This window comes from Erpetoichthys calabaricus, chromosome 2, assembly GCF_900747795.2.
Source record: "Erpetoichthys calabaricus chromosome 2, fErpCal1.3, whole genome shotgun sequence".
Taxonomy (NCBI): domain Eukaryota; kingdom Metazoa; phylum Chordata; class Cladistia; order Polypteriformes; family Polypteridae; genus Erpetoichthys; species Erpetoichthys calabaricus.
Window position 1 is genome coordinate 247,438,225 of NC_041395.2, and position 13,422 is coordinate 247,451,646.

The 13,422-nt window shown below is 33.9% G+C and overlaps 1 protein-coding gene across 1 annotated transcript in view; it reads right to left on the reverse strand.

Moving 5' to 3' along the window:
• Positions 1-13,422, reverse strand: part of LOC114644593 (outer dynein arm-docking complex subunit 1-like) — a 150,387-nt gene that overhangs the window by 38,566 nt on the left and 98,399 nt on the right. Inside the window, exons 10-12 of the mRNA XM_051922434.1 lie at positions 10,900-11,145; positions 6,517-6,599; positions 3,465-3,633 (exon numbers count right to left, since the gene is read on the reverse strand). Coding sequence (XP_051778394.1) covers positions 3,465-3,633; positions 6,517-6,599; positions 10,900-11,145 — 498 coding nt within the window. The remainder of the gene's footprint in view (positions 1-3,464; positions 3,634-6,516; positions 6,600-10,899; positions 11,146-13,422) is intronic.

The following is a 13,422-nucleotide window of genomic DNA, read 5'->3' on the forward strand; positions in this document are numbered from 1 at the left end:
TATTTTAATTATAACTGGCTTGAATGTAATATTTTCTAATACTAAAATCTATGTTTAAAGCAAAAGTTACTTTATTTGATAAGAAGGTCAGAATATAAGTTGAACTGAATGCAGTGATGAGTCACAGCAGCATGTGAAGCATATAGATAAAAGGGATAAAAACTTACTACATGCAGACAGAACTTTCTCTTGTTCTATAGTTCAAGAAAGATGGAACCTTGGTTTACAGCAGAAGCTCTGTTCTAGAGCAGAAACTTGGCAGAGATTACAATGCAGTAGAATGAAGACTGCGTACAGACTCGTCTTAAAGAATCCTGAAACGAGTACTTCATCATAATGGTAATAAATATGCATCAATATGTATCACTCATTTTGCTGATTTGAAAGAAACCTACACGAACAATGATAATCTTCTCAAAAAAATAAACAATTGTGAGCATTGTTTTATACAGAATGTTGGGACCTGAAAGTTCTCTGTGTCTTATTGGGTCAGCAGTCAGGGTGTACAAAATTCCCATGTGTTCTCTGGGATTCACATAGCTAAGCCTGACATTGGGCTCAGAAAGAATAACTATATCTAGAAAAAAGATACATCTTGGTGCCAAAATCATTATCAGTTCTAGCTTGGTGGGTCCAAATAAAATGCTGTTGCCACTGCTTCACATTAAGGTTGGTTAAACCATATTAAGCCGTATCAAATGATGGAGCCTGTTTGATCTGTTTGTGCCAAAAGTCTCCAGGTATGACTGAGGCAAAATTGACAGAGGAGATGATATTAGAAAACTGGTTTCTGATGAAGAATTTCAAGGTGAATTGAATGACCTGGAATGACAGGCTTGGGTGTCAATTCAAAGAACTAAATTCCTTTTCTTTATTTTTTTAGATAACCATTAAGATCCAAAGTTTAAATAATTTCTGAAAAATGTATTAGTTATGTTTAAGGAATTGGGCTAAACCAAAGATCTCAAATTTCCCTTTTTGGATTTGCATTTGGAATCTTTAGCTGATAATTTTGAGTGAAAAGCAGGGTGAAAGATTCTATCAGGATATCAAGAACATGGAAACAAGGAATGGGATGTCAGTATCATGGTGGACTACTGATAAATGATTCATAGTTTCACACTAGAAAAAGAGCACAACCAACAGACCACCAAACTAAGTTTTTGATCAAAAAATGAAGAAGTGATGAAAACTAGAGAAGTTATATGTAAGCCAATTAGTATGTTTTGTTGTTTTATTTACATATCATGTTTAAAAATATTAGATTGACTACATATTTTCACATAAAATTTATATAGAACAATATTGTATTCATGATTAAATTGGGCAATTTGTTAAATTTTAATTAAATTTCTTTTCAATTTACTTAAATGTGACATGATGGAAACATGCTAAGGATATTGTTTTTATTGTTGTAGTTAAAAAAATAACTACAATTAAAACAATTTTAATTTTGCAGACCTGTGTAATGGATGAGTGAGTGGAACTTTAAGAACATAAAAACAAGACATTTGATAAAACAAAGGAGAACATTTAGGCATCAAGCTTGTTTAGTTAGCTAATACCTACATTGGTTCAATATCTCACCTAGTTGATTTTTAAAAGCTGGCAAGACTACTGCTTTTACTTAATGAATTGGTAAATCATTCCATATCTCCATAACCCCTTGTAAGAGGAGGTTCCTTCTGGTTTCAGCCTTAAGTGTGTATACTCTTAATCTGTACCAGTGTCCTCAAGTGTAAAAATCACTATTTAATTGAAAGAATGTTGCTCAATCAATTTTATTGAGAATTCTGAGAATTTTGAAGACCAGCATTATATCTTCATGCATTTTTCTCTGCACAAAGTATTCTAAATGCAGAGTTAATGTTACATTTTATATTGCAAGCATAACATCCCTTGATTTATATTCACTAGTTTTTACAATATATATAATTGCCAACCAACGAGAATGCTGTATCAATGTAAACTCCCAAATCCTTTCCAGAGTTTGATTTTTGTAGGTCAGTGTCTCCCACCTTGCATTTATAAGTAATGTTATTTGGCCTGTGTGTAGCACTTTGCACTTGCTTACATTAAGCTCTATTTTCCAGTATTCACCCAATTTTAAAAATTTATTTTTGAACTTTTTACTATCTAATGTAGTGTCAGCGGCATTTATATAAAGTAGAAAGGGTTGCTGTCTTACTAATAAAGTATCTATCTATCTATCTATCTATCTATCTATCTATCTATCTATCTATCTATCTATCTATCTATCTATCTATCTATCTATCTACAGTGTTGTTGTGGTTTTACAAGGGTCTTACATTATCTTTTGAGTTTTTTTTTGTGGTTTTATGTTATTGATTATATTTTTGTTTTCTTTCTTTCGTCCTTTGTTTCTTTCTTTCTTTCTTTCTTTCTTTCTTTCTTTCTTTCTTTCTTTCTCTTATTAACCCTTAATGAAGATTTCCTTGTTCATTAATTATTTTGTTATTGTTTTATGTAGATTGTCTGAGTCACTTTCTTTATTCATTGTATGTTAAACATAACAGTGCAGCTATGGGGCCCACCTGCATGGTTTATAAAAGTATGAGAGTTCTCAGTTCAGTGCTGATACATTAGCTATTTTACATTTGTGTTGAGTTGCTATTTGTAGATTCCTGTAAATACCTATTTAATAATGATTTCTCTCTTTTTTTTAATTTTCACTTTTTTTTTACTTTTAACTTGTCTAGGTTTATATATATGGATTGTGATCTTGGTGTATTAGCTTTATGATTTGCCTCCTTTAGGATGAATAAAATTTTTAATTATACAGCAACATTATTTTGTTATGAAGGCAAGGGATTTTATATGATTTCCCTTCTCCTTATTTGAATTTGTAACCTTGGACTTGTTTTTGTGTTTCTGCAGCTCGAAAACCTGTTCTTGCATTTCAAGGCCAGTGTTACTTAGTGTTTCTAGGATTCACTGAGGACTAGTTTCTGAAAGCTTTGATGAGTTGTATGGAGCCCAAAATTCACAACAGTTGTGAGCATGTGACAACAGCTTGTCCCAAAGGGCTGATCTTAATTGCATGGACCAGTAAATGAAGGTTTAAGGCAAAGACTCATTTACGGAAACAGAGAAGAGATCAAAACTAAAAAGCATCAATGAGTACCAAGAACACCAAAGTCATTGAACATATGAAGAATCTTCAAAAAGCTAGTAAAGATTTTTCACAAGTAAATTCACACAAGAATTTCCCACAATATACATAATTATCAACATAATTGTACTAATTAATGACCAAATATAAAGTGAATAAACATTGTAGAATACATACAAAACTAAAATTGCCAGGATAAAACCACAAAAATCATATTAAACACAGATTCCTAGGGATCTCCACTCTACCATCTGCATTCTTAGTCCCTAACTAATTAACCGTCACATCTCATAAAATGTCAACATGATTCATTTTTTGACATTATACATACCTGTTCTGATGCAATCTATAGTCTTTTCTTTCTTTTTAATGTCTGCTTTAAACTTGTTTTTAGCCTCTGTGGCTTGTTTCAATTTCTGTTCAACTTCTGCCATGATGATCTTATGTTCTTCATTCTCATTGAAATCTTTGTTTTTTAAGATTGCAATATTCAGTTTCAGCTATAATAATGAAAAAAAGATTACTTTTATATAATGTGACTTCTTTGAATTTTTATCTATATCAAGTTTACATGAACAACTATATAATGACTGTTTATAGAACTTATACTAGGACTTAACAAAAGGAAAAATAAAATAAGGCGAAATCTAAACCATATCGAAATGTATTAACATGACATCTTATAACCCAGTTGATAAAAATCAAATAGATTTTGAAAAAGGTTCAAAAAGTACTATAACAGTTCAATTCCAGCAATGAAGTCTTTTATGCATTATTGACTAATACCAAGAAACCTTCTGAATCTTTCATGCTCTCATGCTGGTCAGTGACATATTATTAAATAAACACTTAAATCAATACACAGTTGCAAGTAATATGCAATTTGAGGAAGTCTAATTTATCTACAATACACAATATAAAAAAACATTTGAGATGTAAATTTGTTTGTGGGAAAATAAACAATACAAAAATCTGAACAGCTTTAACATGCATACAGTACTCTTTGGGCTTAGAGCCAAGCTAGTTACAATACAATGACAGTAAAACACTAAACCTTACACCATTAACATGCATGAACAGAAATATATATGCTTAAACTAGTGATACTCCAATCAGGTTTTCAGGGCCAATACCAATCACAATTTTCATGTTACTAGCAGTGGCTGATTCTGATACTGATTTTTTTCGTTATCCTTTCATTTTTTTTTTAACAAATTTCCTTCATAACCATACGTGAAGCCTTATGTTCCATACTTGTGTTGACCTTTTTATTATTTTCTACTCACAACCTGAAATTCTATATGCTTACTGTTAATAACTATAAAATTATGCTTGTACACAAAATATTTATTCATTAACACATATGGCATTAAAGAAATGTTCTAATAAAATTTTCATAAGATGTTTATCAAGAATATACAAGGCTAACATGCTTAACAAGTTTACAAACAAATTTGACAAATTTAGCTCTTAAGCTAAAAACTTATTATTTACTAGCAACAAGGGTATATTCTTCCTTTTTTTAACTCAAAATGTGAGTAGCTACTAAACACAAGCTCAGTCACCATCCACATTCAAAAGTAGTGTCCATTTTATTTAAAAGACAAAGTGAAAATCTGAACTCATTAAAGCAGTTTCTCTTTTAATTTATGCTGTAGACATGTCTATCTTTTGCATGGGTCCCTTTTCTTCCATTCCAAGTTCAGCTGGACAACATATACATCTGCTGTTCCTCTTCATGCACAGGACATCTTCTCATGTTCCCTTTTCTCAGTTTTATTACTTTCTTTAATGTAAAGGACAATTTCTGATCTTTTCACTCTACTAAAGATTGACTGTCTGCTCTATGTTTACAGAAAACCTACACATGCTGTTTCTAAAGTACCATAACACAATTAAATTTCCAGAAAAATTAGAGAAAAGCCAAGCAAAATGACACCTTTTATTGGCTAACTAGAAAGATTACAATATGCAAGCTTTCGAGGCAACTCAGGCCCCTTCTTCAGGCAAGATGTAATCAAGATGTGATGATTACATCTTGCCTGAAGAAGGGGCCTGAGTTGCCTCGAAAGCTTGCATATTGTAATCTTTCTAGTTAGCCAATAAAAGGTGTCATTTTGCTTGGCTTTTCTCTACATTCATAATGGCTAACACGGTACAGCACCCTAGTACTACAGAAAAATTAGAAAATCATATGCTGAAAAAATTAGTTTTTGAGAGCAGCCAATTTACCAATCACCGAGTGTGTCATTTGAAGTGAAAATTGGCCATTTTTGATCGTTGGATGATCAATCAGCATCAATAGATTAAGAAAAAATCCATGAAAACAAAGAGCCCATTAACATTAGAATTGAGATATGGTCATATGAAAGAGAGAAAAAAAACTCTAGTTATAAACATTCCTAGAGAAATTAAACCTCTGTGGGTCCAGAATCATTTATAACTACCAAAATCACAGCTGGTTCCTGGTCTTTTTAATAAATGAAAAACTAGTGATGACTGGGATCCCTAAACAGCCTAACACATAATTTGAAAGTTCAGGGTCACTGAAGCCATTAAACCCAGCAGACATTAGAATGTTTAGGGAAAAAAATACAAGACCAAGGACCAGTGAATCAATGAATAGGCTGACACAAGAGGTCTGTATTCAAAAATAGTTGTATTGTGCAGATCTTAGAAATAGTAGTGCCCAATCCTTTTAGGGATTAATTTCCTCAAGTGTACCGAAAAAAAGGGAGAGATTCCTTTACAAGCACTTCTATCCATGGTCTCTTTAAGTGATTTTCCCATTCTTTCTAATAGGTTTTTCTTACTTTTAGCAATCTAGTAAAGACACTGGCTTTCCTTCACTTTCATATAGGTTTAACAGTCACTCCCAAACCTTATTAAATGGATCAAGACTGCAGACATTGATAACAATTGTGAGCTGCAGTCTCTTGTACATCTGGTTGTTCAGTGCTCCTCTGATCTGATTTACTGGCACATATCATGTATTTTACACAATAGTGCACATAATTCAATTTTTATATAAAGATAATTATATACTTCAGTATGCCTCTGAAATAATTAACACATCACTTAAATGTTTATTACTTCTTTGTTGTTTATGACCAAGCCTCTTTTGGGACTGCACTGTAGTTTATTATTGCTGAAATGCTGCAAGTAGTGTGGCTCCATTCTGCCAGTCACACAGAAACAATGGGACTTGATGGCAGCTGGTTTTGTCAGTGTGGTGACAGAGAGACTGAGAGAAACATGAAAAAATAACACATCTCAGGTTTGGTCATAGCCCCCTGTATGGCCAACTGAACATTCATAAATAAGTCAGGTTGCAAGCTGGTTATAGTACTAAAAGAACGAGCTGCTTATGAAAGCTTTGTTACCTCCTCAATGTGCTCTTGAACATTTTCAATTTCATTCATCTGCTCTGTGACAAAGTTAAAAAGTGCAAAATTCTGGTCTTCCCCTGGAAGATAAAAATGGAGTAATCAAATTTTTAAATATTTACAGTATGATTAAAGTATAAATATATAAATATGCAGATATCATATGTTTTTCATATTTTACATAACAGCTTAATCTTAATAAAGAAAAATGTCATAAAGTTATAATAAGACTATATTTAAACTCAAAAAAGGGTAGACTGTAACAGACTGCCATGTCTCTCAGCAAGTCACCCTACTGGTCAGGGTTACATCAACATATAAGTTTTCATTGTAATTAGCATATTGTCATTTTTCGACTTTGGATGTGCTATTAACATATAGCAGTGTTGTTTAAACCAAGTTTTATTCAGTCTCTGCTACAATGTTTTATGTAACTTTGTCATTTTTAATTCAATATTTCATGTATTTTTTATGCATTTGTCTAAAAACACTTCCTTGCCACCCTTAATGTTAAGTGTTCATTTAATGTATATCTCATAAATAATTAAGCTTTGAATTTTGAAAAATAAGGGGAATAAAAATAGTTGATATTTGACCATGTTTTTCTTTATCACAATGAGAAAACCAGTTCTCAAGCTTGTTTTGAAGAAAAAAAGTGACACAAAACATGGTCTACAAAGAATAAGCCTAAGATTTCGTTTAATGTTTTACATAAAACCATTGTTCCCTTGGATTTCACCTCTTGCGTGACGTAAAAGGCGATGAAAGAAGGTTTTCTTTAGGAAAAATAAAGATCAACTCCCGTACTTCTTTTGTGGGGCAACAGGCCATCCTGGGTGAACCTAGAAAATGGCCATTAAACCAGTGGGAAGAAGTGAGTATACAATAAACTAAATATTGAAACTAGATTTGTAACTGTCATTTAATTATATAAACACTTTTGAAGGGTCCACATACAGTACTTTCAGGAGGCACCATACATACTGCGAGTTCACATGGTATCTGCAAATTTGAGTTTTGGGTGATGATTTCAAAATGTTTTTATATTGCCAACTGTTTTCCAAAATACATCCATCCATCCACCTGCCTTTCAAATCCATTAATCCAGAGAAAGACCATGGGACAGCTGGAATTTCTGCAAGCAAACATCGTGCACAAACCCCTAGGATCAACTTATCGCAGGGTGTACACATTCACATACCACACATACACACAAATGAGACAATTCAGCATCGCCAATCTGCCTAATCCTGGACTGTGATAGGAAACTGGTGCGCCCAGACAAAAACCCACGCAGGCACGAGAACAACATGCAAACCCCATGCATGGAACACACAGGATGCAAATCCTAGTCTCTTTACTACAAGGCAAAAGTGCTACCACTGTGCACCCCTAAATATAAATACATCATATATATATATATATATATATATATCTATAATAATAAAAGGCAAAGCCCTCACTGACTGACTCACTCACTCACTGACTGACTGACTGACTCATCACTAATTCTCCAACTTCCCGTGTAGGTGGAAGGCTGAAATTTGGCAGGCTCATTCCTTACAGCTTACTTACAAAAGTTAGGCAGGTTTCATTTCGAAATTCAAAGCGTAATGGTCATAACTGGAACATATTTTTTGTCCATACACTGTAATGGAGGAGGCGGAGTCACGTATCGCGTCATCACGCCTCCTACGTAATCACGTGAACTAAAAACAAGGAAGAGATTTACAGCACGAGTCACACGCGGGATCGAAGGTAAATGACGTTAATTTTTGACTGTCTTTTAATACTGTGTAAGCATACATATTAACACATGTGCAATTAAACGTGTGCATTTACGGAGTGATTTCTCAGGCTTAAAAGCTCACCTTTTATCAAACGCGGGAACAAAGGTAACTGACGTTGTTCACTGTCTTTTAATACTGTGTAACCATACATATTAACACATGTGCAATTAAACGTGTGCATTTACGGGGTGATTTCTCAGGCTTAAAAGCTCGCCTTTTACTAAAAAGGTAAATGCAAAACTATTTTCAATCAGTTTATTGAAACGCTCCCGTTAAGGATTGCAATAACATATTCGCGAGAGAAAAGAACGAAGTAGGGGGAAATGGAGGAAGAGCCGCAAACAGCGAACAGCAAAAAATTAATTAAACAATTGAGAATGGAGCGACTTAAGCATACAAGCATGTTCATAAGGGAAACAAAGCACGGTGTAAAACGTAAGTTTAAATTAAGTTTATAGAAACGCTCCCGCTGCGGATTGCAATAACATATTCGCGAGATAAAACTTTAATGAGAAGACACGAGGTATAAACGAACCACACGCCGTGGCGCAACGTTAGGGGCAACAGTTTCAACCATTCTATGATCTGCTTCTCGCAACTGAAAGACGGCACATGGCGGATGTTAGCCGACTTGCTGACCGCAACGTTAGGGGCTTCAGCTATGGCGCTGACGCCACATCTCAGTGCCAACACTTTGCAGACTGTACTTAAAAGACACGCCCTCCTCACTGGACAGTTAAAAACACCAATCAAACTAACGATGACATCAAGTATTACCCAATCAAAAGTAGGAAAGGAGGCATCTTCATAAAATGCGTGTGGGATGATTTGCATGAGACGCTGCTTTAAAAAAAAAATTATAAAAAAAATACGGGATAAATCCCGTCCAGTATTGATTCAAAACGGGACGCGCAATTTCATTCTCAAACGCGGCACCATTCCGTATTTTAAAGGACGGGTGGCAACCCTACAGTGCCAGGTAACCACCCATACAATCACATTGTGATTCAGACTAGGAATGCAATGAATGTAATTACCCCGATCTACATACAAGGCGAAAGTCTTGCAACATTCAAAGATGATGGTTTGGGATAAGTACACCATACAACATAAAAGAGCTTATAAAGCCTTGAACCGAAAAAAGCAAGATCTCAGAGATCGTAAAAAAAAAAAAATAGGAGGTAATGTCGTTTTACTCGCTGTAGATTTTAGTCAAACATTACCAGTTATTCCACGAGGGAGACCAGCAGATGACCTCAACGCGTGTTTAAAATCCATGCTTCTCCCACGTTCGGTTATATGTCGCGTGTTCTCGGGTAGGTGCACCAACAAATGTATACATTTAAGCATGTAATGGGCAAACAAAAAATGAGGTATACCCGAAGGCACTGCAGTAGTACTTAATGTAACTTTACATCTTAAATGTTAATGTTTTACTGTTTAATAATTTATACGCTTCTTATATGTTGTTCAAATTCTTTTATCAAAATACCACTGACAGCAAATGCACGATAACATGGAGTGAATACACCATACGCATCCGCACACGGCTGCCCTGCTGTGCGCAGATAGGAGTTGATTCTACAATAAAATAAAATAAACATAAAAAGATAGTAGACGTGATGTACTATATGTGTACCACATTTCAAGTGTATAGGTGAAACGGTTTGCGAGGTACAGGTCATTTAAAATCCTGGACAGACACACAAATTGCCACGGTAGCAAATTACAGAAGAACATTTTACTGTTTAATAATTTATATTTATATGAAATGTGCTTCTTATATATTACTTCATATTCTCAAATAATAATGATGTTAATGTTTATATTGATTTCTGTGTTATTAAAACTGCATGTATGTGTGTATATGTATATATATATATATATATATATATATATATATATATATATATATATACTAGCAAAATACCCGCGCTTCGCAGCGGAGAAGTAGTGTGTTAAAGAGGTTATGAAAAAAAAAGGAAACATTTTAAAAATAACGTAACATGATTGTCAATGAAAGCCCGTTTCAGTCAGTAAGTCGTATGTGTGTGTTTATGTATGTGTGTATATATATGTAGATGTGTATATGTAGATATGTATATATATGTATATGTATATAAATGTTTATGTCTGTGTGTATATTATATATATAATATATATATATATATATATATATATATATATATATATAAAAAAGACAGCAACAGTTATAACAAAGACAACACAATTACATTGACAATCATGTTACGTTATTTTTAAAATGTTTCCTTTTATTTTCATAACCTCTTTAACACACTACTTCTCCGCTGCGAAGCGCGGGTATTTTGCTAGTATATATATATATATATATATATATATATATATATATATATATATATATATATATATATACACACATACATACATACATACACATACACACACACACACACACACACACACACACATTAAGTTTAAATATGTTTTGACAGTTTTCAGGTAGGAAAGATGGTAATTTTTATGTAAGGTAGTTATTTCAGATAAAGAAGACAGTAGTTCTCTGTTCTGGCTAATTTTAACTGAAGTTAAATTTGTGGCAAATACTTACTTTCCATATAAACATTGTAAAACAGATCAGGATCAAAATCCAAAGTAGGTTTTTCATCTGTCTTAGCCTGGTTCTCCAAAGTTCTCTTCATAATTTCTTTTAGCCTCTCTTGTTCTTCATAGCTTGTTCCCAACATTGTAGATTTACGTCTGTGTTCGGTTGGTCTTCTCACTTTTCTTTCTGGATCATATTCCCCAATGGTATCTTTAAAGTAAAAGCCTTGCAATGTTGACTTCCTTCTGCTTGCTTTAAATAAGAAAGAAATAGGAAAATTCAGCATATTACCTATCCCAGCAATCATTGGGTGCAAGGCAGGAACAACACCTGGACAGGGTGCCAGTCCATCGCGGCTGAACACACACACACACAGGCCAATTTAGCAACAGCATGCCTTTTCACTGAGGAAGGAAATGGGAGGACCTGGAGGAAACTCTTATGGACAACAGGACAACATGCAAAGTCCATGTAGGGATCACCTGGGTTGTGAACCCTAGTCTTATCGTTGCCCTTAAAATGAATTCATTCTTGACATACCATATTGTAAAAATTGTTGTAGTAATCACAAAATATCCTTAATAAACACCAAAGTGCTAAAAATGTGGAAAATAGACTCAAAAAGAACAAACAAACAGATATCATAAATTTAAAAAGGATAGAAATACTGAAATAGCATTTTTTTTTAAAAGATAACACAAAATATGAGGAATTCAATGCTGAAAACTGTCAAATATGAAACACTCAAATGTGATAAAAAATGTTCTTGTATTGATGTTATATCCATGCAGGCCCATCCAATGATTAATTTTTGTTTTAAGAAAATACCATTTTTTTGATTTAACAGAAACCCTTCTACCAAATATAATTATGTTTCATGCCCACAATGGATAGTCAACATTGACAGTAATTGATCGTAGTGCAAATGACTGAAGTTATTAAGGTAGATTGTTGATAAATAGAAAGCAGACATAATAATTTCTCCAAAAAATACAATATGTATATTAGAAAACAGTTGAGATCAAAACCACAGCATTTAGATTACAGAGAAGACTGGAAAGGGTTCTTCTCCTCCATCTAATATTGTAGCCGGAGAATACCACAATGGTGGCAACTGAAAGCAGATAACAAGTAGTACAGAACTATAAGAGGATACAGATTTGTTCAAATACATCAAAAACAAACTAGAAACTAATAAACATAAACAAAAAACAACCATATCTGTCTATCAAGTTAATTGTAGAACCACGGCCAGATTGTAGAAAAGAAGTCAGATAAGCCAGTCACAGTTTGAGTCCTGGACACCATGGCCAACAAGCCACCTCCCCCCTATTGACCATTCTACAGCTAGAGTCAGTGCTGGGCCAGCCAATCTGATGAAAGGACCCTTTTGCCTGATGATTCCTGTTCTCATTTAATATTGTGTTTTGGATAACTCCAGTGTGGCTCCTGAGTAAAATGTCTGCTCTGTTGATGTTATGGTTATCATTTGAGAGAAGGTAGAGAATGGTAGGAGACAATGTACAGTGGGACGAGTTTCCTAAACACGAAAGAAAATATCCATAGTAATGTTTTGAGTAATGTCATACAGTAGTTTACAACAATAGTACATGAAAACACAAGGATGGTGTCATCACTCTTTTCTGAAAAAAAATTGCTTTACTTACTTTCCAACACAATGTCATCACTTTGAAATAAATATATTTTTTAATTTAAAGTTTGCAACTTTTTCATAAAAATTCAGACACTCGTTTTCTAACTGGCTTATTGCCGTTTGAATGTATAAGGAAATCTGCAGTGATTATTAAGCCATGACCGGTGTAGCTTAATTATTCCACTCATATCCATCCATCCTTCCACCACCATACCCCTTACTTTACTGAGCCTTTTCTCCAGTTAGAGCTCAAGCCTATCCACAATCATGTTTAATAAGATTTTTTTCTCTTTTTTACTGAATTTATTAAAAGCAAGTAATACTCCATATAAACAAGTCAAACTTAACAAAACTAAATTCAATTGAACCCCCACCCATGAGAAAGATAGGAAAGCCAACAGCCAGATTAAAACTTTAATAGTAGAAAAGAGAGAAGAGAATCATTTTCCCCAATATAATTGCTTATTCTAAAATGTTATTGATTAGATCCTACCAGGTTTTAAAAAAAGTTTTGAACAGATCCTCCAAGTGAGAATTTGATCTTTTCCAATTTCAAACAGCATATAACATCAGTTACCCACTGATTTACAAGAAGTGAGTTAGGATTCTTCCAGTTGAGCAAGATAAATCTATGTGCCAATAGTGTAGTGAAGGCAATTACAGTTTGTTTGTCCTTCTCCACTTTAAGCCCATCTGGAAGAACACCAAACACAACTGTTAATGGATTAGGAGGGATTGTGACACCAAGGCTGTCTGAAAGGCATTTAAAGATTTTGGTCCAGAATGATGTTAATTTGGTGCTGGCTGAAAACATATGGCCCAGTGAGGCTGGAGCTCGATTGCAATGTTCGCAGGTTGGATCTTGCCCTGGAAAC